The sequence below is a fragment of the Lynx rufus genome, unplaced genomic scaffold, assembly GCF_022079265.1.
Source record: "Lynx rufus isolate CCGP_SWC_20201006 ecotype Redwood Valley unplaced genomic scaffold, mLynRuf1.p SCAF_4, whole genome shotgun sequence".
In the NCBI taxonomy this organism is placed as follows: Eukaryota; Metazoa; Chordata; class Mammalia; order Carnivora; family Felidae; genus Lynx; species Lynx rufus.
In genome coordinates, this window is record NW_025814856.1 from 158,417,308 (window position 1) to 158,444,034 (window position 26,727).

The 26,727-nt window shown below is 38.8% G+C and overlaps 1 protein-coding gene across 1 annotated transcript; it reads left to right on the top strand.

Annotated features, from left to right (window-relative positions):
- The first annotated feature begins 21,631 nt into the window (after positions 1–21,631).
- Positions 21,632–22,564, top strand: LOC124524510 (olfactory receptor 2A5). The gene has a single exon (XM_047096815.1). It carries the CDS (start codon positions 21,632–21,634, stop codon positions 22,562–22,564), a length of 933 nt encoding a protein of 310 aa, XP_046952771.1.
- Positions 22,565–26,727: the final 4,163 nt, after the last annotated feature.

The following is a 26,727-nucleotide window of genomic DNA, read 5'->3' on the forward strand; positions in this document are numbered from 1 at the left end:
TATCATGCTCGTACAAAAGAAGAGTCAATATTATTAAAATGCCAATTGATTTTTTACAGAATTGATATATTGAGATTCTAAGCCTCAAGGTGATGGTGTTAAGAGGTGGTGTCTTTGGGAGGTGGTAGGTCGTGAAGGTGGAGCCTTCATGATCTGGATTAGTGTTCTTACAATCTCAGTATTAAAACTGGCAGTCTCCCTTTTACTTCTGAGATTTGGGGATTAAACAAAATCTAAGATCTAAGGTGACATTGGGTTTTAAAAGATGTGAAATTCACTAGTAACTTATTTTGTGAATTTTAGTGAAAAGTTAGGTTTGGGGGTATATCAAAAGAAAGAGAGCAAGTATAGGGAAGTTCTTCCACAATTCTGGCAGCGCAGGAAAGGGCAGACCACTAGTTGGTGAGACAGGTTTGCTTGTCTGTGCTCTTTGGGAATGATGGCAGCAAGAGCCAATAGACAGGAAACATGGAAAACTGAAATATCCATTTGTTGAGGAATAGAAAGGGATGGGATCAAGAGCACCTGCCTGGAAAATAGGCTTTATTTTTTTTAAAAAATTTTTATGTTTACTTATTTTTGAGAGAGAGACAGGGAGAGAGCAAGCAGGGGAGGGGCAGAGAGAGGGACACACACAGAATCCCAAGCAGGCTCCAGGCTCTGAGCTGTCAGCCTGATGTGGGGTTCAAACTCATGAACACTGAGATCATGACCTGAACTGAAGTTGGAGGCCTAACAGACTGAGCCACCCAGGCGCCCCTAGAAGATGGGCTTTAATATGAAGGGAACACTTTCTCCATTGGTTAGAAAGAAAGAGGAAAGCAGAGGTGTGGATCCAGGGACATTGGAATGTTTTGTGTTGGGAAGTTAAAGGGCTTCAATGTGATGACATCTGTTTTGTGAAAAGGAGATAAAAACATCTGTCAAACGTGACTTGGAATGTTGGTGAGTTGGGCAGGCGGTGTGAGGTTTGAAAAGAGTGAAAAATGCTTAAAATATTAGTGTGGAGAATTAGAAGATTACTGGGCAGGATCAATGGCCCCAATGAGCCTGGATTTTATGGATTTCACTGGAAACCAATTCTCTAGCAATGTCATTTTTTCCAGCAGTGTTCAGTCTGAGTGCCATGGGATTGACAGTAAGACAGTGTGATTGTTCCAGGGATGGTGTACTTCCCTGACAGTATCAGCCAAATGGTGACAGAATTAAGCTTATTAATTAAAAATGTTCTTTATTGGGACACCAGGTGGCTCAGTCGGTTGAACATCAGACTCTTAATTTTGGCTCATGTCATGATCCCAGGGTTGTGAGATCAAGCCCCACTTTGGGGAGCCTGAGTGTGGAGCCTGGTTAAGATTCTCTCTCCCCCACCACCCCTTCCCCCACCTTGACTCCTTTCCTCCATTCCTGCTCTCGCTCGCTCTCTAAAAAAATTAAAAAAAAAATTTTAAGTAAAAGTTAAAAAAATTTAAAAATATTCTTTGCTGATGGAACATGAAAGCTAAGCAGGGGAAAAGAAGTGAAAACTAATAGAAGAAAATGTAGGACTATAGGTTCTGTGAGGTCAAAGAAGCATAACAAATGGACTTCACTGAACAGAAAGCTGATGAATAGATTTAACGTTTCAGAGGTTACTAGTGGCCACAAAGCTCAGGGTGTCAACCCTAAAAATAAAATAGCCAGTTACTTTACTAGCAAAATGAATTTATTTGAGAATAGCAGAGGAATTTGCCCCTGGGGACAAGCAAACTGTGACGAACCACAGGCAAGTCCCAAAAGACAAAAAGAAGGTCAGATTTTACTAGGCTTTAGGGGGGAAATTGGAGAGGTGTGTTTTGAACACAAGTTCATTGAAGAAGAGTTGGAGGTTGTGACGGTTTCTCATTGGCTGTAGGAGGTGGTTAGTGCGTTGTTGTTGGGGCAGGGAGGGATCTTCCTATCTTTTCCTTAAAGGCAGGAGATAAAATTCTTATGTGAAAAGGGTCTTCCCTTGTCAAGGTAAGAATCCTCTTCCTTCTTCTTGCTGGTGGTGCAGACTGCAAGGAGTGGTAAGCATGTGAGCGTCCCCTTCAGGCTCCCCTACTCCATTTCCAACGAGGTTTCCTTTACTCCTTTCACAGGGTGTAAGGATGGCCTCGGGTTAGAAGGGGGGAAATAAAGGCAATTAATGGCCCACGTTGTGCTGCTTCTTTTTCTTTTTTCATCATAGTGGTCTGATTCTAAAACACCAGCTTGGCAAAATTATTAAGCTTTAGCTTAAATGACTGAGTTAAAATTAGCTGAAGCTGAATGACCTGAGCCGTTTATTAAACTCAGGAGTTCTGAACAAGAAGAGACACTGACAAATGGGGGAAGAGAAGGAAGGAAGGTTGGCCTGAGGGCGCTGGAACAGGCTGACTGGGAAGGGTGTGCTCATTCAAACGACTGCCCTTTCAGGGTAGGATTTCTTTGTATATCAGTTTGATTATTTTTTATAAATAGGACATGGCTAGCACTGTTAATAGCTGATGTTTGATGGCTACCTCTGCGCCAAATAAGTGGTCTGTGTTAGATAATTTTTTTAAAAAAATTAGTGTTTATTTATTTTTGAAAAAGAGAGAGAAAGAGAGAGAGAGACAGTATGAGTGGGGGAGGAGCAGAGAGAATGGGAGACACAGAATCTGAGGCAGGCTTCAAGCTCTGAGCTGTCAGCACAGAGCCCAACGTGGGGCTCGAATTCACAAGAGATCATGATCTGAGCTGAGGTTGGATGCTTAACCAACTGAGCCACCCAGGCGCCCCTGTGTTTGACCATTTGAAAGAGAAAGAAAATATATATGAACAGATTTTCTGGCTATCAAAAGTAAACCAAAGTAAGTAATGAGAGAAGGAAAGTGGGTCAAAGTTAGACTGTCGTGTAATATTTTACATGTTATGTTTTTCTTGGTCTTCTCATTTTTGTGTTACATTTGTTTGCTGATTTAGTTGATGTGTTATTTGATTTATTTTTCCTTACATTTTTTAATTGTGAAATTTTTGTAACGATGGAATTTTGGAAAGAATAACATAATGAACATACATATCTCCTCTTATATTTACTAACTGCTAATTGTTAGTATTTTGAAATATTTCCTGTCTACCTACCAACCCACACACCTACCTACCTACCTACCTATATTGCTTTCTATTAGTTGCTAGCTAGCTAGATATAGATATACAGGTATACTTAGACATACACCAGTGGTGATTTTGTGCCTGTTCCTCAGCAGACATATGACAATGTCTGGACATATTTTTTGTTATTATCTTTAAGGAAAGGAAATGCTATAGGTGACTTGTGGGTAGAAAACAGAGGTGTTGCTGAACATCCTACAACGTATAAGACAGTTCTCCACAATAAAGAATTATTTTCCAGGCTAAAATGTCAGTATTGTTGGTGCCCAGATGCTCAGTCAGTTAAGCATCAACTCTTGTTTCTGGTTCAGGTCATGATCTCACGGTTCGTGAGATCAAGCCTCATGTCAGGCTCTGCGCTGACAGTGCTGAGCATGCTTTGGATTCTCTCTCTCTCCTCTCTCTCTGCCCCTCCCTGTTTGTTGCTCTCTCAAAATAAATGAATAAACTTAAAATAAATAAATAAATAAAATTTCAATAGTGCTGAGGTTAAAGAGGGGAAAATATAATTTTTGTTAATGTAATCTGTATTCTAGTGTATATGATATATACAAAATAAATATATATGATTGCAAATATATATTTTTGCTGAATCATTTAAAAGTATATTTTAGAATGAGTGAACTTTAGTAGAATATAAGTACACAAACCCATTTACTCTAGAATAATTTAGCATTTATCTCCTAAAACAAATATTAAACACAATACCATTATCATACTCACAAAATTTAACATTAATACAATGATATTATATATATATATACTAATGGCTCTTGTTTTTTCTTGTTTTTTTTTTCAATTTGAGATCCAGTCAAAGATCATGCATTGCAGTTAGTCTCTTATTGCTTTAGCTTCATTTAATCTCAAAATGTTCCCTCTCCCTATGTCTTTCATGTCATTGATATTTCTAAAGAGTCCAGGTAGTTGTTTTGTAGAATGTCCTGAAATTTGGATTCATCATATCTAGATCCAGATAAACCTCTTTGGGGAGGAAAACTGCATAGATGATGTTTTGTTCTTCCCAGTGTCTTATAAAAGGAGGTGCACGATGTCAGTCTGTCCCATTACTGATGTGTTAAGTTTGTTTGGTGTTTGGTTAGGTGATTTCCACCAGATTTCTCAATTGTAAAGGGACATTTTCCTCCACTGAAATTAATTAGTGAATTAATCTTGGAGACTATGTAAGGATTCTCTCTCCTAACAATATTTTCAGCCAATTATTGTAGCATTCATTGACTGCTTGAATCAATTATTAAGTTGGCTACAAAATAGTGATTTTCTAATTCTTTCATTACTTTTTACAATTATTAGTTGGCAATCTTTCCTAAAGATCTTTCCCTTCCTCTTCGTATAACTATTAAATCCTGCACTTTTTATTACTATTTGAGACATTATTTATTCCTATAAGTAAATATTTATAAATAAAATTTGTGTGGAATTTCCCTGAGATTCCTGATCTGATGGAGTATAAGACCATGGCCAGTTCTGATGAACATACAAATCAAGTGGTAGGTAGTTATCTTCCCTTTGCCCCTTCCATATCCATGCTTCACTTTTCTCTGTGCCCGCTAAGACACATCTGTGTGTATTACACCATGGGGCTTCACTGCTCTCTGGCTTCTTGTTGGGTTTGGCTCATTGGAAACAAAGACAAGAGACTAGGAAAGGGAGGACAGTGAGGTCTAGTATTCATTCATTCCCTACAGGAAGTTCCCTGTAGGGTGGCATGGACTGGTCCAACTGACTTAAGATTCCAGCTTCTATTAGCCACCCTTCTACACATTCCTCTTTCTCTCCAGGTTCTAATAACAGCAATCTCCTCTTCTCCTTTAGGCCTAGAGTTTGTAAAGTAGTTTTATTACCAGCCCAGGATTCTGCATTATTCTGGAATCTTGTACTTTCTCTTTGGGTTTCCCCACACCCTGTACATAGCATTGTAAGTAGTTCCTTCATTAAACTTTCTTCAAATTATCAAATTTAAGTGAGCCCTCTGTTTCTGGCTGAAACCCTATGTGGTGCATGCATATATGCTCCTTTCCTTCCTTCTCTTTCTCCTTCACAGGAATCAGACCCGAATCAAATGGCTTTCCAAACCTTCACTAGATCCCTCCTCATTGTTTCTCATTGTTTTTCCCCAATATATACCATGCACATTTAATCATATCATGGTATCAGCCCTCGGGGGACCCAGATAAACATTATAACTTATTAACTTCAAGCATTCCCCTACCTTGGACTTCAGTTAAGTCTTATGGAAGAAGTGAGAGGGTTGAATAACTTAGCATTAATTTGTTTTTATTGAGAAAAATTCTATTGTATTAGTGTACCAGCAAAGATGTCCAAATGGACTGTGGCAAGGAGAAGATGGAATTAGATCTGGGATTAACAGCAACTGGGACAGACATGCTAGAAGCAGGAAATGTTAAAATAGGAATAATATTACTTTGAGGAAATTCTAGCTTATATCCTTTATTATCATGTCTTCAGCTAATGCTGCCATGTTTTGTCTTCCTTTGTATTGCCAAGGAAAAAAAGGCAGGGTGGTTGTTTGGCTGGCTGAACTAGGGACTATAAGTAGGTCTAGGAAGACTATGCTTGAGTTCATGCTGGACTTTCTCAGCAGAAAAATGAAGAAGGCTTCGGAATCAGTTTTAAATTTGGGATCTTATATGACTTTGGATGAGTTATTTAACTTGACTGAACTTGCTTCTTCTTTTATATGTTGGAAGGCAATAAGTATTCACTTATAAAAATTATTTTGATGATTGGCAATAATTCATATAAATGTCTTAGCACTGTGCCTGGAATATATTGGCAGTTATTTGGTTTATTGTTCTCTTATTTAAATGTGTGAATAGGAGAAAGAGCTCAATCCATTGATAAGATCCTTGGAACTCCATTCTCCAAGGAGTCTGTCTCCACACTCCACTTAAACCCTAACTCTGAGATCCCACAGTGAAGCAACCAGGATATTTTCCCAAAAGGCCATGTGACACATGGTCTCTTGAGCAGTTGCCTTCAGAGAGCACTGCTCTATAATTAATAGAGTCAAGGTTTAATGAACTCCACAAGGAGATTTTTCCTGACACTTACTTTTTAGATCCTGAAATAGTTTCTATTCCCTTGAGATCAATTAAAAAGTTTTTTTCCATCTTTTCCAAAACACCTGAGGGAAACTTTCCAGCTGTGTCTTTTTAATGAGTTCTCTAAATGGCTCCATGATGTTCCTTAGTGAACTAACTGAAGTTGCAGGAGCTCTCTGGGAGCAAGGGCAAGAAAACTTCTGAGAAACCCTGAAGGTGATTTCCCTGGGCAGCCTCAGAGGTGCAAACACCTTTCAACTTAAAATCTTTCTAGATTTTTTTTCACAGTCACTCAGGTAGGGAGGAAGGAAGCAAGGGAGAACATGCCAGAAGGCTTTAAGAAGTCCCTGATAGGTCTCTTCTATTTGGGTTCATATTTGAGTGCAGCCTTTAGGCTTCTCAGCTATGACCCGTTGGCTAGCAACTGAAAGAGCCAGAACACTGACCAGTCTTCGGTGAGGAACATAAATAAACTCTCGCCAACCTCATCCCCAGACTCAGGCTACCTCAGGTCTTTAATTAACGTGATGGATATGTTGGACATTTCCCTTATCCCCAGGAAATCAGCACGACAAAGAATGTGTGTATATTCTTATACATGCACAAACCAGATTGAACAATTAATTAGTCAATTAAACTAATCCATTTATGATGAAAAACATTTAATGCAAATCCTTATAGAAGTAAGTTTGGGTCCATGAAGGCAAGTAATGGAATAGACTGATATTTATTGCTGAAGTGACCAATTTTGAGTTATTTGATCTTGAATTCACATTGGTTTTTATATTTACCATCTATCAAACATACCAGTGGAGCAGGGTTGGGATTAAGGTAAATGTAAGAATAACCCAGAATGGATTCAATTCATTATAGACAGTCCTGGCAGGAGAAACGTTGACAGGGTACCTTTGATGGAATTTAATAAAGAATCTTCACATCATGATTTAAAGGTAAACAGTTCCCCCATTTATTAAATAATTACTGAAAAAACATAAGCCAGCAATCTACTAATAGAATATTTTCCTGAATATGCTAGGGCAGTTTTCTTGTGTAAAAATTTAGATAAATTTCAATTTCTTTTAGAGAGAATTCTTAGAGTGAAGAATTAGTTGACAGAAGTAGACAATTTTATGTGATAAGTGATCTCTTAGAGCGAGAAGAATTTATCATACATGTTCATCTCTTCTCCCTTCCCAGATACCACTGAAATGGCAATAGAGCACAATGTATAATGTACAGGAGCATATAGAATGGCAGAGGAGACATAAGTGAATAAGAGGAACTGAAGCATTTTTTTTTAACATGGAAGGCACATGGAGGAGTGGTAACTAATTTATCAAATAAGAAGCTACCAACCAATAAGCATGCAGAAAGGGGAAGCCAATAAGAGGTAAGACACATTAGCCCCTGGGAAGCTGAAGACTTAGACTAGCAACAGTGGACCCTGGGGTACACAAAGGGGGAAAACAGGGGAATAAGATGAAAGTCTGTTATTACAACTTTGGATCTTCTGATTCTGCACCATCCCCCACAGCTAGGCAACAGCTCAACCTGGGCAGGAGCCTGGAAGCTCATTCTTTGGAGAAATTGAGGATAAGAAGTCCTAGATTCTGGGACCCCAGATGAAGCAGAAGTCAGGGAGGCTTGGGTCTAAAGACAGAGGAATTAAATGAAAGTCTGGGCAATGAATGATGAGAGTGTGCCCAGTTACTCTCCTTGCGCCCCAGTCTCTCACAGTCAGATGCATTCTACCCCTCTTGCTTGCAAGTAGACACAAGATTGAAGAACTCATTGGATAAACCAAACAGTCCAGGAGACATTCCTTTTTGAGGGAATCTCAACACACTGGATAGCTGGACCATCCGGTCACCTTATATAAAACTACACATCTGGAGTTTCCAATGAAAGACAAATACAGAAAAAAAGAAGAGATCAGTGGAAACAAAGATAATGATGAAGAGAAGAGAATAAAACTGTGAAATGAAATAATTAGACATTCCCATCTTTCCCACCGTCTTTTCCTAGAAAAAGAAATTACGAGCTGGTCAGTTGCATGGATATGGATGGGGTAATCATGCAGAAATCTGAGCAAATGTGCTGGAGGCACTCCAGGATGCAGAGTATGGAGATAGCATCAAATGGATGCATTGAACAAAGAAGTAGTTGATTGAGCAAATAAGCAAACACTTTGAGAACTTTCTCACAACTAGGAAAAGTATTCACAACCATGGAATGGTGATAGACTAGAAGCCCCTAGAGGGGTATGATTGGAATAGGAGCAAGTAGTATGAAATCATTTTGTTTTTTAGACAACTTTATTGAGAAACAGTTTACACACAGTATGTGTATCTATTTTAAGAGTCAAGTCCATTGAGTTGTGACAAATCAACACAGTCAAGATGTAGATCATTTCCATCCCTCAAAATATTCTCCTGGTGTCCCTTTACAGTGGATTTATGCCCCCTCACCCTCTGCCCTAGGCAACCAGTGATATGCCACAATAGATTTTGTCACTATAGATTAGTTTTGCCTGCTCCACAACTTTATTTGAATGTAAGCATACAGAATATATTTTTTTTCTATCTAGCTTCTTTCACTTAACATATTTTGTGAATGTTAATACATGTATCAGAAGTTCATTTATTTTTTGAGGCGCCTGGGTGGCGCAGTCGGTTAAGCGTCCGACTTCAGCCAGGTCACGATCTCGCGGTCCGGGGGTTCGAGCCCCGCGTCGGGCTCTGGGCTGATGGCTCGGAGCCTGAAGCCTGTTTCCGATTCTGTGTCTCCCTCTCTCTCTGCCCCTCCCCCGTTCATGCTCTGTCTCTCTCTGTCCCAAAAATAAATAAAAACGTGGAAAAAAAATTAAAAAAAAAAGAAGTTCATTTATTTTTATTGTTGAGTGGTATTCCACTATATGGATATGCCAGGATTCTTTAATCCATTCAACTGTTGGTTGGCATTTGAGTTGTTTTTCTTTTTCTTTTTTGTTTTTTTTGAAGTAGTTCTGAACAGTTGTATACATGTCTTTGAAAATATGCTTTCATTCTCTTTGGAAAATACCTAAAAGTATTTACTTAATTTACCACATAGAAGTATATGTTTCAGTTTATATGGCGCTGAAAAATTGATGTTCCATTTTACATTCCCACCAGCAATATATGAGAATTCCACTTGATTAGCATCTTCTCCACAGTTTGGTTTTAAATTTTTAACCAGGGGCTCCTCAGTGGCTCAGTCAGTTAAGCATCCAACTCTAGATATTGGCTCAGGTCGTGATCTCACGGTTTGTGGGATTGAGCCCCATGTTGGGCTCTGTGCTGACAGTATAGAGCCTGGTTGAGATTTGCTCTCTCCCTCCGTCTCTCAAAATAAATGAATACACTTAAAAAATTAATTTTTAACCATTTTAGTGGGTGTATTGTGGTGTCTTCTTGTTTTAATATGTATTTCTCTGATGGCTAAGGATGTTGAACATTTTTAAATGTGTTATTGATCTTTTGTATATCTTTGTTAGTGGAGTATCTGTTCAAACCATTTGCTCATTTATTATTTGGGTTGTCTCCTTATTAAATTTAAGAGGCCTTTATATATTCTTGACAGAAGTGCTTGACAGAAGAAATATGCAGTGTGAATATTTTATTCAATTCTGTAGTTTGTCCTTTTGTTTTCTTAATGGTGCCTTTTAAAGAACGGAGTTTTTAATTTTGATGAAGTACAAGTTACCATGTTTTAGTGAAGTCATATTTAAAAATGTGTACATAAATGTAGAAATAGTTATAGATGTATCTGTATATGTAAGTGTGTGTAAATACGGAAACATGTAAATGCATTTCTTTCCGACCCCCATTTGCTAGTCTTCTTACAAACGCTGACATTATACTGGCTGTGAGCACACTGAGAACCCAGATATTGGTTTAATAACTCTCTACCACTAAAGGGAGCAGGGCTTCCTGAAAAAATGGCTAATGCCAGGGAAAGATAAAGAAAAAAAAAGTACAAGAAGAGTCTTTACAACAGAAAATAAGAAAATACTAAAAAAAGGAAGGTGAAGATGTAAAAATAGGATACAGAAGTCATCTTGAAGGGACTCTCATTGGCCAAATAAAGTTAAAAATGAAAATACTAGATTATAACTTAATAAAATATTAAATTTTATTTAATATAATAGAGATTCATGACAATGATATAAACAAATAAATAACCAGTAAAATAAATAGAAATGTGTAAGCTCTTCTTTAGCAGAATGACAATTCATAAATGTAGAGGAAATGATGGAAATGGAAGTTGTTATTTGGCGACCATTATAATGGTGACTGATTTAGGCAGGAGGTGTCAGTTGAGGCTAAACCTAGTGGATAAAATTCTGATCAGGATCAAAATGTTGGTATAGCATCAGAATATCTCCTACAAAACTCTAATAGTTTATAAAGGGAAAATTACGTTATGGTGGAGAAACTTGGCAGAAGCCAATATGATCAGCTGGCCAAGGTTAAAATAGTGCTGATGGTGATATGGATCAATGCTAGGTGCCCTCTGATGTACAGAGAAGAGCACAGCATAGTTAGTAGTGATGAGACACATGCAGATTTAATAGACATAATTTTAAACTAGCAAATTACTGAAGTCTAGGAATTATATACATGTACACAGAGAGACACGCAAGCAAGGAGATGTTAAGAAATTCCTAGGGGCGCCTGGGTGGCTCAGTCGGTTGGGCGGCCGACTTCGGCTCAGGTCACGATCTCGCGGTCCGTGAGTTCGAGCCCCACGTCGGGCTCTGTGCTGACGGCTCAGAGCCTGGAGCCTGTTTCAGATTCTGTGTCTCCCTCTCTCTGACCCTCCCCCGTTCATGCTCTGTCTCTCTCTGTCTCAAAAATAAATAAACGTTAAAAAAAAATTAAAAAAAAAAAAAAAAGAAATTCCTATATGCTTACAATGGAAAAAATAATTGGATCAATCTTTGCAAACAGCACTTTAATAATATAATAAGTAATAGTTATCTCTTTACTGTTCCATTGAGATGTGACAAGAACTCTGAAATATTGATGTTATACCCAATTTATAGATGAAGAAATAATTTAGACATTGAACATCTTGCCTACAGTAACACAGCTAATAAGTGGTAGAGGAAGGCTCATTGATCTGTCTGACCATTAGTTTGTGCTGACTTGAGTCACGAAGATATTTCTGATCTTTCATTCAGTAAGTACATTTCTAAAAATTAAAGATATAATCCCAAATAAAGAAGTTTTATGTACAGAATATTCCTCTATTCATAGTATGTGCATATATTATAACATGTATAATATTAATATAATATTTTTAAGTAGTATAATATGTTTAGCATATGGAAAAAAATCTAAGTACCCAAAAAATGATTAAGTAAATGATGATATCCTCATACAATGGAACATCATACAACTATGAAATTAACTCAGGCAGCACGACCAACTTGCATATGGAATGTATGTTCACATCCCTCCTGGGCTTACCAAATCAGCATACCAGACAAGGAATAGGGCAGTGGTGAAGTAGTTTATGCAATTTGTAATTAGACCTGGGTTCAAGGTCATTGAACTCCTTGGAGTCTCAATTTTCTCATTCACATGAAGTTATTCAGTTTTGTGTGTATTTTGAATGATTGCTTCCTGAGAGTATGTATGCAGAGTTCCTAGAACAGTCCGTGACACATACCAAGAAGTGAACCAAGGTGTTAATTATCATTACCAGTTGAACTCTTAGAAGCTGAAGGATTTTATTTCTGGGGATAAATGTGAACCCAATTCAAGGTTTTTATTTTATTTTATTTTATTTTATTTTATTTTAATTTTTTAACATTTATTCATTTTTGAGAGAGAGAGAAACAGAGCACAAACAGGGGAGGGGCAGAGAGAGAGGAGACACAGAATCTGAAGCAGGCTCCAGGCTCTGAGCTGTCTGTCAGCACAGAGCCCAATGTGGGCTTGAACCCACAAGCCGTGAGATCATGACCTGAGCTGAAGTCGGATGCTCAACCAACTGAGCCACCCAGGTGCCCTTTAAGGTTTTTAGATACAGTTAGCAACTAAATGTGTGTCCTGATAGAGAATATAGTCAATCAGACTACACAAATTTAAACTAGACAATTTTTATTTATTTCAAAATAACTTATCAAAGGGGCACTTACTGGCAAGGAATTCACTATAATGGGCAATTCTCACTCGTCTGTAGGTATTATTCAAATAATGAGTATTGATCAGTACAGCAGTCTCAAACCTCTGACCTCTGCTGAGTGATGCAGATGAGACACCTCATGGTCTTAGGCTTTGGGAATATTTGAGATTCTGTGTGTGGGATAATTCCACATCAGTAATCATTAAATCATGTGAATTTCACCTAGATCTCAACCTAAGCACTCCTGACTTTTCTTTTGACTAATCCCCACTCTAGTTATAGAAACATGAAACCTTTTATTCTCTTGATCAATGATAAATCAATAGTCTTGGATTCATATACCAGTATTACAGATGTTTTATGTATCATGCAAGTTGTCACTGAGAAGAGGGAAAATATATTGCTACCTCCACTACTACAGTATGTCCAGGATTGGCATGAAACAACTTAAAAAAAAAAAACAACTTGAGTGTTATGGCCACCATTCCATACTATCTGATGGGTGATAGCATGAGCCCTCCTCACATGGATGTGAGCTCATGCTCAGCTATATTTAGTGACAAACATTGATATAATTACAAGCAGTCCAGCATTAAACTTTTGGAAAACACCTATTCTTTACCTAGGTTACTAAAGATCCATCTATAAGCTGTTTGTCAAGAGGGAAGGACAAATTACAATTAGAATTCTCTTAATGTGAAGAATTAAGCCTTCTGGAAGAGGAGAGGCAATGGGGCTCTTAGCTAAGGTAGTCTGTGCATCATTCACATTTGTACCTCCTTGGGATAGATAAGTAGGGGAAGGATGGGGCATGTGCCCTCTGAGCTAGTGGGCATAGGAACTTTACGATCTGAGGCTGCTAAGAAGTTTTTCTTAAAAAAATTTTTTTAAGTTTATTTTTGAGAGAGAGAGAAACAGAGTATGAGTGGGGGATCGGCAGAGAGAGAAGGAAGCACAGGATTCCAAGCAAGATCCAGGCTCCAGGCTGTCAGCACAGAGTCCAACACGGGGCTCAAACTCACAAACCGCGAGATCATGACCTGAGCTGATGTCAGACACTCAGCTGACTGAGCCACCCAGGAACCCCAAGAGGCTTTTTCACTGTTCTTTCATTTGTTTTGGTTTTTGCTACTTGTTACCTTGTTATCTGAAATCCTGTTTGACATTCCTCATTTAATTATGAGTCACTCTATGACTGAAAATAATTTACATTCAGAAGAGAGAAGAGAGAGTGTTGAGGAGAAGGGCCCAAGAGAACACTAAGAAGAGAAGGGGCAAGGAGGGAGGGAAGTGTGAAGGCAAGAGAGGGAGGGAAGGAGGAAGAAGAAAGAGGAGGGAGGAGAAAATGATGCAGGAAGAAAGAAATGAAAAGGAGATCAGAAGATCAGAAAACACCAAAGAGTCACAGAAGTGGGGCAAAGGGAGTTCTGTAACTGAATATCTTACAAATCATGCTCAGTGTAATGAAAATGGTGATCCGTGAGCAAACATATGAGAAAAATCTGCTTTTCTAAGGCTATAAAAATGTGATATTCTTCAATAAAAATGTGTATTTCATAAAAAGCATAAAGTGACTAATAGATCATTAACCTTTTTCAATTAGTGCCTATGAAATAAGCCTGATCACCATAAAAGTGTTGATTTATTTATGTAGCTAATTAATTGAGCACCTACTAGATGAAGCCAATGGGCTCTCAGTATAATGAAAGAAGACATAGTCCCTGCCCTTAAGGACTTCCCTTTGAGTAGAGAAGACAAAGACAACAGTGAAAAGGCATAAGAGTTTTCGTTTGTGACATTTACCGCTGTGGTGTATAATAGTGTGGTTGGGGAAGGGGGGGGGACAAGTGATATTTAAACTGAGGACATACTCCTGGCATAGTGACCAGTGAGTGCAAAACCCCCGAGGCTGGCAAGAGTTTCTATGATCTAGAACTTGTCCAGGTCCTATACATTTTTAACACCCTGATCAAAGAGGAAGATTTCCAGAGATGTGGTTTAAGAAGCAGGAAGGGCCAGATCATTTACCACTTTCATAGCCTTCAAAGGGAATTTGGATTTTATATGGTTCAAAGAAAGGACATTGAAGATTTTTAAGCAAGAGGGCATGGATTGGAAGCTGAAAGCCACGTTAAGAGACTTTACATTGGTTTAGTGGATTTTGTCAAACTTCGACTAGAATAAAGCCTCACAGAGGTTAAAAAAGGCACAGATCAAGTACTTTCACTTGACTAATTGATAATGGAAACAATGCTAAATGTATGTATTTAAGTCTCATTATAACTATGAGGATCAAACCTTTCTCCCTCCCTTCTTACCTAGGAACCACCCCTCACCACTCCACCCTACTCTGTGGGGTACCGTAATGGCACTGACGTTGGAAAGAAATGAACAGAATTCATATACGTTCTGGAGAGGAAGAAGAATCCAGAATGACTCTGTTTCTTACTTGAGTAACTTGCGAGGGGGTGTGGGTAGTGAGACAACTTTCTGTGATAGATGAAGCCAGGAGAAGAAAACTGAATGTATATTATGAAATGTACATTTTAGATACACTAGATTTGAGATGCCTGGGTTCTTACCTGAAATATGCCTTTATTTTTGAAGAAGTCATACCTGTCCAACTTCAGTATTCTCATCTTTAAAATGACACCTTTGGATACAGTGTTCTTTAAGGTTCTTTGCATGCATAAAAAGTTTTTAAAAAATAGTACTATACGTTTACTTTGAGTTTTAGAGTTTCCAAAGTGCTTTTTGCTTCCTTACAAAGAGTGAACAGTTTTTCTCATTCTGGTGGTCCGGGGACCATACTTTGAGAAACATTTCTCTATCACCTAAACACACTAAAAAATGCATAACAGTTGAAAGGTTAAGAAAGAATGGAGTGTTTTTCTTTAAAACAACAACAACAACAACAACAACAACAAAGGGGCACCTGGGTGGCTAATTCGGTTAAATGTCCACCTCTTGATTTCAGCTCAGGTCACGATCTTACAGTTCATGGGATTTATGAGATCAAACCCCATGACAGGCTCTTCACTGGCAACACGGAGCCTGCTCGGGATTCTCTCTCTCCCTCTATCTCTGCCCCTCCGTCCCTCAAAATAAGTAAATAAACATTAAAAAAAAAAACCAACAAATTAACAGATGTAAAATTTGTCCTCCAGAATCATATTATTAATGCATAGAATATCTGACACTGACTCTTCCGTGTTTGAGAATGTCCTTGCTCCTTCTTCTTTTGAGTCTTTTGAGTCTACACTGTGGTTCTGGAGATACGAGAGATAGAGTTGACTTTTGTCCCCTAATTGGAGAAAAAAAATGAGAAAGTGTGAAATCCATTATTTTCCTATTCATCAGCCTTTCTGCATGTGTTGACGAATTAAGAATAATGTGATGAGTTGCTGGAGGATGGCTGTGCCTCCAGGGTACTAACAGAAGCTTCTTTTGAATGTGATGGATGCCTAGCAGGATGAACTATAATCCTCACCTTGGAAATCTTTGGTCATCTGCCTCTTTATCCCTGGCATCATACGCTATCAGTTGAATCCTTGTTTCACACAGGGTAATAACTACTTCTCATTTTCACAATGAAGTCACTGTATATTTGTATGGTATTATATTTCTAATGTTAATTATCTTTGAGAGAGAGAGAGAGCGCACAAGCAGAAGAGGGGCAGAGAAAGGGAGACACAAAATCCGAAGCAGGATCCAGGCTCTGAACTGTCAGCATAGAGCCCGACGTGGGGCTTGAACACACAAACCACGAGATCATGACCTGAGCCAAAGTCAGATGGTCAACCAACTGAGTCACCCAGGTGCCCCTGAATGGTATTATATTTCTGATTGACATGTTAATAGTAGGCTCTCTGGAAATTAAAATTTTCTCTACTTGCTGCATAATGTTCACCCTTGCACAGGTCAATGCAAATGGGAAATGATGCAAAAAAAAGTGATGTATTTTTCTTGAAGGATAATAATGGATTTCTCTTAATAATTTTGATTTTATTTTCTTTTTTCTTTTATTAAAAACATTTTTTTACATTTATTTATTTTTGAGAGACAGAGCACAAGTGGGGGCAGGGCAGAGAGAGAGGGAGACACAGAATCTGAAGCAGCTCTAGGCTCTGAGCTGTCAGCACAGAGCCCAACGTGGGGCTCGAACTCACAAACTGTGAGATCATTAGCTGAAGTTGGACACCCAACTGACTAAGCCACCCAGGTGCCCCTGGTTTTATTTTATTTTTTTCTATAAATATTCACTTCAGTATAGTTCTGGGCAGGAGAATATTCTTGTATCTAAAAGATAGAATTACTCCAAGGATTAAATACTCATATCTTAGTTTGTGTCCTGGAGTAACATCACTCTCTGATTTCCTTCCTTTCTATTTTCTGGTCTGCTGCCTATTTCTCTGATCTTTCTTCTTGCTCTTCTTTGGAGGTTTATCTTCCTCTGTGCAACTCTTAAATATTGGTCATTCTTAAGACACTGTTCTTGTCCTTGTTTCTTGTCAATGAAACTGCTCTCCTTAAATGACTTTTTTCATTATCATGGCTTTAACTATCACCTAATGCATGTGATTCCCAAATCCATGACTTTGGACTAGTTATCTCTCATGAGCTCCAAAACAATTTGGTTAATTCCTTCTTGGACATATCCACCTGTATGTCTCATAGGCACATCAACCACATCATGTTAAAACTATACTCTTATTCAGGCCTTGCCATAAATACATTCTCCCCGAAGTATTCTTTGTATAAGTGAATGAAGCCGTCTCTATATACAACCACATAAACCAGCAGCCTGGGAAGCATCCAAGGTCTGCTTTTTGCCTCACCACACACAAAATGTCACTAAATATTGTTACAGTAAAACCTTGGATTGCAGGTAACTTGTTCTGCGAGTGTTTTGCAAGATAAACAAACATTTTTAATAAATTTTAACTTGGTAAACGAGTGATGTCTTGCAATACAAGTCATACCTGACACCAAACGTCTATCACATGATCACAACTGAGCCAATGGCTCTTTTCTCTCTGTCTCTGTCTCTCTCTCTCTGGGATTGTGGGTGATCAGCTCTCATGCTTGGATGTTCCATCTCAGGCCACAGTGTTTGGCAGAAGTCAGTGATTTTTCAGAATGTTGGAAGGTGCCCACAACTGGCATTAGTGTATTTTTTTTTTTTTTGTCACTTCAAAGAACCTATGCATGGTCCTTTGCTTTTCCATTCAAGAGTAAGCTTAGGAATGCTTTGCTTCATTCTAGGTCAGGCTGCCTGCAGATATAGACTCTTTCCTCTGCCGCCATATTGCCAGTTACATTAAATACAGTTTATGACAAGAGTTTATTAATACTGTAGTGTAGTCAACATCCGTGCAATCATAACCAATGGCCCCCATGCAGAAAAAGATTCCACTGAGCCAATAGACAGCAGTGATTCCCTTAGTGATAGTGAAAGTCGTTCTACACAACAATCCTCCTCTCTCTCTCGTCTCCCTCGCATCAGCCATGAAAGTTCTCAAAGGTAAGTGCAGGTTAATTTGTTTATTTTTCTTTATATTTTGTATTTATTTATTATTTTTCATTATATTACAATAATGTAATCATTTATAGGAATATTTTTGGGTTGTGGAATGAATCCTCTGAGTTTCCATTATTTCTTATGGGGAAATTTGCTTTCATATACAAGTGCTTTGGATTACAAGCATGTTTCAGGAACGAATTATCTTCACAAACCAAGGTTTTACTGTAATTGTGTTTCACACGCATTCTCTCCTCCCCACCCCTATGGTAACCACCCCTAACGCAGGTACTCACTATCTCTCATTTGAACACCTACTCTTCAGATAGCTTGGCCTCACAGTCTTCAATCTTCTTCTTTTAAATAGTCTTCTACACTAAACAAGAAGTAATCTTTGTAACCATGTATTTAGTCATACAATTCTACTTTTTATTCTCAACAAAGTCCAACATCTTTGACATAATACAGAAGCTTGTTTGTGAAGCCCCTTTCCAATATTGTTCTTTTTCCTTTCCCTCCTCATACCCTAGGGGACAGCCTGGTATGTTCTATTCACCTTATGTCCTCCTGAACAGTGTTTAAGTATCTCATTTGTTGTCAAGCCTATACTGACTCCCTTTCAGAATAATGTAGCACATTCTCCTTTGGTCCCATGGTGTACTGTGCACAGTTCTATCATAGCCCCTAAATTGTTTGTTTGCATGGCTCACTCTGAGAGAGACTGTAAGGTCTTTGAAGATCAAGGCAGTATCTCATTAATGTTTGCTTCTCCAGTGTCTAGGACTGTGCCCACATATAACAGAGGCTCAGTAAATATAAATTGAATGAATTTTATAAATTAATAAAAGAATGACTGAAATTAAGAATCTACATGTAGATAATTATGAATATTATATAGAAATTGAAAATTATCATGGAAGTATTTAATTCTCCAGTTTTAGGTAGTCAATAAATTTATCTTAAATGCTTCAGTTAATTTTGTAACCACTGGACATAGCTTATAAACTTTTCACTCTTCCAAAATTTCAGGACACTTATTACTTGAGTTTTTTTACTCTGCCCATAGGAATACATATGCTTTGAATCCTTGACTAGGATGTAAGCCAAAAACCATAGGTATACTTCCTTCCCTCCCTTGTTAACAGAGAACCATATTGTTCACACATTAACAGTCTACTTCTCCTCTTTCAAGTAAAGAACCAAATGTGAACTGATAAATGAGTTTTGGATGTTTCTTTCCAAAACTTTGCCTATTGAGCAAATACACACACACACAGGACTGACCCACAAAAGAGAGACAATCAAAAATTTTCAAGACATCCTCTGTTTATGTTTTACTATGTGAATATAAAGTCAATATCTCAGCCCAAGGCTTTATTATATTAGAAGGTTCATGGAACTCATGAGTATATCATAGTAAAGATGTGATACCTTCCAAACTCCGAGGCTTCTATCAGAAACCTCTTCAAGAGCAGCTTTACTCTGGTTTCTGTTTTCCCTTACTTCCAACACCCCGTATCAAATCTCAGGTACTATATGGACAGGATTCAGCATCTTTCTCAGCATAGTTGAGAAGGTTGATAGAGTTTTCCTGATCTACCAACAACCATCTTATAATTATCTAAGGAGGGAAGAAAAAAATTCATGTTGACTTTCAAGCTATTATCTCATAAAGGTGATGTTATTCCTCCTACAAGCTTCACAAAATCCATCTGAGACAAGATGGAGATCCAGGAACCCATCACCATCAAATACTTAGGGGGTATAATTTGCAGTGTGGTCCCAGGAGTATGTTTATTCTTATTACTACACAAGTTTCCTGCGTATGGATCCAACTGGGTATTAACTCATCACTTGCTAGCTCCTTTTCTTCTGAACATCCATCCCCAGGGCCCAGAGAAATAGAGACAGAGAGACAAACAACTTTTGTTCTCCTGGTAGAGATGGTGTCTGTGTCTTATGTGTCCTTGTCTCATCTCCCCCAGGGACACTCGGGGACAATATGGGTGGTTTGGGGTGAAGATGAGCTTGCTATAAAATCTTTACTGCTGATGTTCACAGTGAGAAGCCCCCAGGACCTGCATCAGCCTGTGTCAAGGGAACAGGGACAAGGCCTGCACCTGAAAGTCCCTCTTTCAGAGACAGTTGGAGGGGGTAAGTCCTCAGATCTTCAAAATCTCTGCCAGCTTCTGTGAAATTTCCTCTAAATCTAATCCTATCTCTGAGATCAGACAAGGGCTGGTGCCACAATGAGTAAAGGGCTTTTTTCAAAGTGTGGTAGTTGAAAGAAGCTGGAGTCTGGAGGAAGGAAGGGCTCCAGAAATTAGCGTCTTGAACAGGAGGTACAAGGTCAACTTATGGGCAGGCAGCTTTCTGGTCTTAAGATAGGGCTGAAATTTTCAGAGTTGGAATCATAAGCTGCCTGTTGAGAATGATCATGTGTATCATGAATTGTCATTTAATAGGTGTACATGGAACATTTCAGGATTTCCCTTTCTGTCATCCCTGTGGCCATATGGTTGGTGGAATGGCAGCCATAGAAAATGAAAGAAGAGACAAAGTCTTGATTAAATTCCAGGATAGGCACTTTGGATGTCATTCCTAGTGTAATGCCTATCTTCCAACCATCCACCCATCCATCCAACCATGCATCCATTCATCCATACATGCAACAAATGGGTGCTGTATTAGGAACTGTCCAAATGCAGTGGGGTGTAGGATCTATGCAGAACCAGGGAAGCAGTCCTGCAAGAGGGTAGGGTGGTACTGGGGCAGCAGTAGAGGTATTACACAGTTAAGTCTTCACATGATAACCACTTGCCCTGACCCTATAAGATAAATTACTTCTATGAATGCTGGCCAGATTAGTGATGTTGCTCTGCTCATGCTCAAAAGGGAAACAGTCAGATTTTCCTGTGTAGCTTCAGAAAGTAAAAAACTTAGGGACGACTTCATTTGCTAAAGCCCCAAAACTAGTGAACACAGCGGGAAACAGACCTCCTTGAAGTGGCATTTATAAATCTTATTCCCTAATTCATGTATTTATTTACTCTATTTTTTATTTTTTTTTGAGAGAGGGAGGGAGACAAAGTACACTAGCAGAGGAGGGGCAGAGGGAGAGGAGAAAGAGAATCCCAAGCAGGCGGGACTTGACCTCACCACTGTGAGATCGTGATCTGAGCTGAAATCAAGAGTCAGATGCTTAACCACCTGAGCCACCCAGGAGCCCCTGTTTACTCTATCATTGATTGAGCACCTGCTATGTGCAATATACTCTGCACAAGTTATAAAATAAGCGCAAACCAAATGATAAAAAGGAAGTGGGAACAAAATTGGAAATCTAAATCAATTAGAAAGTAAAAGTGTATGAGACTATGGCTATGGGACTTCCCAAATGAAACAGTCATGCTGGAAAACACATTATTCTGTGGCTGCCATCATAATAGTAAAAACAAAGATCTTGCGATCAAAGTTAAATAAAATTGTGTAGAAGTCCAAATAGTGCATGAAATCCTGTGCTCACTTGTACTACTTACCTGAATAGATTTTTCTTTCTGCTTTACAGTGGATTAAAGGAGTTGACATAATGGCTCTGGAAAGGATTGCCAGCTGAGCGAACAGACAGTAAATACCTTAAAACCCCTCTTTCTGTTAAATAAGTAACCCAGATCAGAGTTTGTTCCTCAGCAGCAGTGACTGATACAGATACTGTTGTCAGGGAATGACAGAAAATCAAACATGGGTCACAGAATTCATTCTCCTGGGATTCCCACTCAGCCCACTGACCCAGGTGTTCCTCTTCGGGCTCTTCTCCCTGTTCTATGCCTTCACCCTGCTGGGGAACAGCACCATCCTGGGGCTCATCTGGCTGGATTCCCGACTGCACACCCCCATGTACTTCTTCCTCTCCCACCTGGCTGTTGTTGACATAGCCTATGCCTCAAATAATGTCCCAAAGATGCTGGCGAACCTTCTGAACAAGGAAAAAACGATCTCCTTTGTCCCATGCATAATGCAGACCTTTTTATACATGGCTTTTGCTCACACTGAGTGTCTCATCTTAGTAATGATGTCTTATGATCGATATGTGGCGATTTGCCACCCCCTACGTTACACTGTCATCATGAACTGGAGAGTATGCACGGTTCAGGCTGTCATTTCCTGGGCATGCGGCTCCCTGCTGGCCCTGGTCCATGTGGTTCTCATCCTGAGGCTTCCCTTCTGCGGGCCTCATGAAATCAACCACTTCTTCTGTGAGATCCTGTCTGTCCTCAAGCTGGCCTGCGCTGACACCTGGCTCAACCAAGTTGTCATTTTTGCTGCTTCTGTGTTTATCTTAGTCGGGCCCCTCTGCCTGGTGCTGGTGTCCTACACGCGCATCCTGTTCGCCATCCTGAGGATCCAGTCCGGGGAGGGCCGCAGAAAGGCCTTCTCCACCTGCTCCTCCCACCTCTGCGTGGTGGGGCTCTTCTTTGGAAGCGCCATTGTCATGTACATGGCCCCCAAATCCCACCACCCTGAGGAGCAGCAGAAGATCCTTTCCTTGTTTTACAGCCTTTTCAACCCTATGCTGAACCCGCTGATCTACAGCCTGAGGAACACCGATGTCAAGGGCGCCCTGAGGAGAGTGCTGTGGATGGAGAGATCAATGTGAGGGATGCCAGAGATGGTCTTGATGGTGGAAGAGTTGTTTTCTATGACATTTGGGGTGATGATAATACAAATGCCTTACAAAAATCTCATGTATAAGATTTTCAATATTAAAACTATATATTGATCAGATTCTGTCCCTAAGCATGGGGTACTTCCAGACCACAAGGTGTAAGCGGAAAATCACAAAGTACAGGCCATACGAGAATTGTGTAGTGATGAAACACTGGAGCGGAGAGCCACGGACTCCTATGGCCAATCCCCAGAGCTACCTAAGATCCAGTTTCTTTTCTTTTGAGGCTTTTTTCTCTGACATCTCCCCTTAAGTTCATCTAAGATTTCCATCTCCTTTATTGCTGTAAGTATATGCTAATAATGCCATGATCGATTCTGTACAATAGTACACCTCTAGCAAGACAGAATAAATAGCAACCTTGTTAAACAGTCCCCTCCTAGGAAATACAGTGAGGACTGTGGGTAGAGCCAACACCCTCATCTGGAACTTAAAGTCTAAGCAGGATGACATTAGTTCTGAAAAATTATGTGCATCAGAGCCTGAGGAGTCTATTCCTGTGAAAAGCAAAGTTTAATTTTATGGGTTTTTTTATATGTATATGAGAGGCAGAGAAATATCAGGATCTTTGTTTCATTTTATTTAATTATGCTCCATTTACTTTAAAAGAGTTTGTATTTAGAATAAATACGAAGATTCAGTTATTAGGGAGAGTTGCTTTGTCCAGTGTTCAGGTTACAAAGCCGGATGTAGGTAACAATTGACCATTAGGAAGATGGCATAAAATGTCACAGAAGCAACAAAATCTTGGAGGGATTTCTTCCAAGAGAGGCCAGCAGCCTAACATAATGTTGTAAACTCACATTTAGAACCACTAACATGACAAAGTCTGATAAAGATCTGTAGGAACCTCAACAAAATTCTAAGTGATATTATGCTCTAAGTGATATTAATCACTTATTCTGGACCCGAGTGGTCAGAATGATAAGAGCAATTTGTTTCCTTGTATCCACAAGTTTGGGACCTAAGTGGCCAACAGAGTATGACAACAGGGATTTCTTTAACATGCTCAGTGTGGCGTCTTTTGAATTCTCTTCCTCTCTACTCTGGTATATCACATGCCATTCAGGTGTGTGATATATGTGATTGTACATTATTTCCACTTTCTGTAGATCTTTCTATTTTTTCCACATCCTCTCGTGTATCATTATCAGTCTCCCTTTTTCTTCTTGCATGAAATTAAGATGCACAGGGAAACCTTTGTCTTCCATTTCTCCCCTAATGCACTATTTTCCTCTTGCTTCTCAAAAAGCCTGGTTGCTGACTATTCCCTTCCTTGACTATTCTACCTGCTAGTGCATTCGGGCAAAACATTTTGTCTCTAGCCATTATCTTAGTCTCCATATATCCAGAGTATCAGGACATTGCTTGTTCTGTCCTTTTATGCTTGCTCTGCTCCCCCCCCCCGCCAAAAAAAAAAAAAAAAAAAAAACTTGCTTTGCTTCCTTCTCCTCCAAAAAAGAATAATTTGAATAAAAAAATATTGGCTCCAAATGTAACAATAAGCACTATGGAGTTACTGCATGACGTATTTTAAAGGTAGAAAGAAGAAAAACAAGCAATATTTTTTATAAAAATAATGTTTTAACTATACCTAGAAAATTACTATATTCACTAAAATATGTATACCTTAAATTAAGGTTAAACCAAAAGAAGAAAGAGGAAGAGGTAAATATAGGATAATGTGTCTCACACAAAACATAATCCGTAAGTATGAATTCAGAATGTTTCTACAAGGACCCAATAGAAAACTCAGGGGATTGCATTTATTTTTATGTGAGTTCAAAAATACTTGAGAAAAAGATAAATGAGAAAGGCCAAGCTTCTCCCTACATAACTAGTGTAGATGAATAATGAAGAGATGTCCTCCAGCAGGTCTAAAGAGTAGCTCTGACTCAAAAGGAGAAAATAAAAGCAAAACCATATTTTGTTAACATATTACAGAAAATTCCTGAGTGTATGGGAGATTACCATTAATTGTTTCAGTATTTGAGTTATAGGACTTTATTTTTTTCTTCCAAGATTTTCTTTATTTATTTACTTATTTAAGATTATTTATTTAGTTTGAGAGAGAGCATAAGTGGGGAAGGGGCAGAGAGAGAGAGAGAAAGAATCATAAGCAGGCTCTGTGTTGTCAGCACAGAGCTCAGTGTGGGGCTCTCCCACAAAGCATGAGATCATGACCTGAACCAAAATCAGAAGTCAGAGGCTTAATTGACTGAGCCACCCAAGCACCCCTCTTCCAAGATTTTATTTAAATTCAAGTTAGTTAAAAAATATAAATTAATTAATTAATTAATTCAAGTTAGTTAACGTATAGGGTAGCATTGGTTTCTGGAGTAGAATTTAGTGATTCATCACTTACATACAACACCAGGGCTCATCCCAACAAGTGCTCTCCTTAATGCCCATCACCCATATAGCCCACGCCCCTCCCACTTCCCCTCTAGCAACCCTCAGTTTGTTCTCTATAGTTAAAAGTCTCTTATGGTTTGCCTCCCTCTCTGTTTTTATCTTACTTTAGTTTTCCTTCCCTATGTTCATCTGTTTTGTTTCTTAAATTCCACATATGAGTAAGATCATATGGTATTTGTCTTTCTCTGACTGACTTATTTCACTTAGAATAATACACTCTACTTCCATCCACATCGTTGCAAATGGCAAAATTTCATTCTTTTTTATGTCTGAGTCATATTCCATTGTATATACATCTTCTTTATCCGTTCATTGGTCGATGGACATTTGGGCTCTTTCCATAATTTGGCTATTGTTGATAGCACTGCTATAAACATTGGGGTGCCTGTGCCCCTTCAAATCAGTATTTTTATGTCCTTTGGATAAATACCTAGTAGTGCAATTGCTGGGTCATAGGGTAGTTCTATTTTTCACTTTTTGCGAAATCTCCATACTATTTCCCAGAGTGGCTGCACCAGTTTACCTGATTTTTTTTTTTAGCTGTTAACCTTTTTAAGTCTTTATTTCCAGTTCATGTAACATTTGTGTATTAATTACATGATAAGCAGTCGTGTTTAAAAAACATATATTTTTGGCATGTGGCTTGTAGAATTTTTTAAAAAGTGATGTTAGATTTGTTTTCTTTTTCTTATGTGGAAAGCAGATGGGTGCTATCAGAGCCTCTCCCTCATCACCATAGTGTAATATCGTTCTTACACCACACTGAAATGTATGCAGAATTGCTTTAGCTTTATTCTTTATTCAGAGGTGTTTCAAATGTACTGATGCTACCATTTCTTGCACTGAAAATATATATAAACACTCCAAAGTGTATATATGGGGGAGATTTGAGGAGGAAGTAATTCGTAAAAGATGAAGGCTGTATCTGTTTATTTTATTTATCTTCAATTTCTTACTGGTTCACTGAAATCCTCACGAGGGTGGGATGAATTTTTCTTGCTGTTCAGTGCTTTATCTTTTTCATCTGTTGTTCTGTGGTCACAGTGACCCGGGCTATGTAGCAGACTTTCCCAAATGTATTGAGTGCAAATAAACAGGTACTTAGCAAGACCTGAAAAAAAAAAAAAAAAAAAGCGCTAGTCCAGAAACGACAATGCAATACTTTTTTTGAGTATTGGGTTGTTTGTGTTGGGCATGGTGTATGAAGGAAGTAAGCATGGAGTAACTACCTTTTCCTTGGAGGAATCCACATGGAGCGAATTACACTTAAAATAGTCTTCCAGGTTGTTGTTTGTGAGATGCAACTCTGCGTGCCTGGCTGCCCATCTTTCTCTCTCCTCCCACTGAGTGTCAGCCATCAACACGAAGCACACATTCTCTGCCCCTCTGTGCTTTAAGTTGCATGAGGGCTGGGTCTTGTCAGGAAGGCCTGTTGTTTGATAGTGTTTCCTATGACAAGGCGGTGGGTTCAGTTCTGGTAAGGAGTTAACAAATCTATTTGGTACCACATCCAAGTCTCATCCTCCACTGAGTCTCTTCAGTAACTCTTGTGTCTCTCCCTTAATTAGTTCTCAGTAGGAATGATGTGGAAGCTTGTTCTTCAATGATAAATCTGAAAACCCCAGCATATTGTACCCAAGCTTACAGTTTAGATTAACCACATTGGGGCATTTGGATTG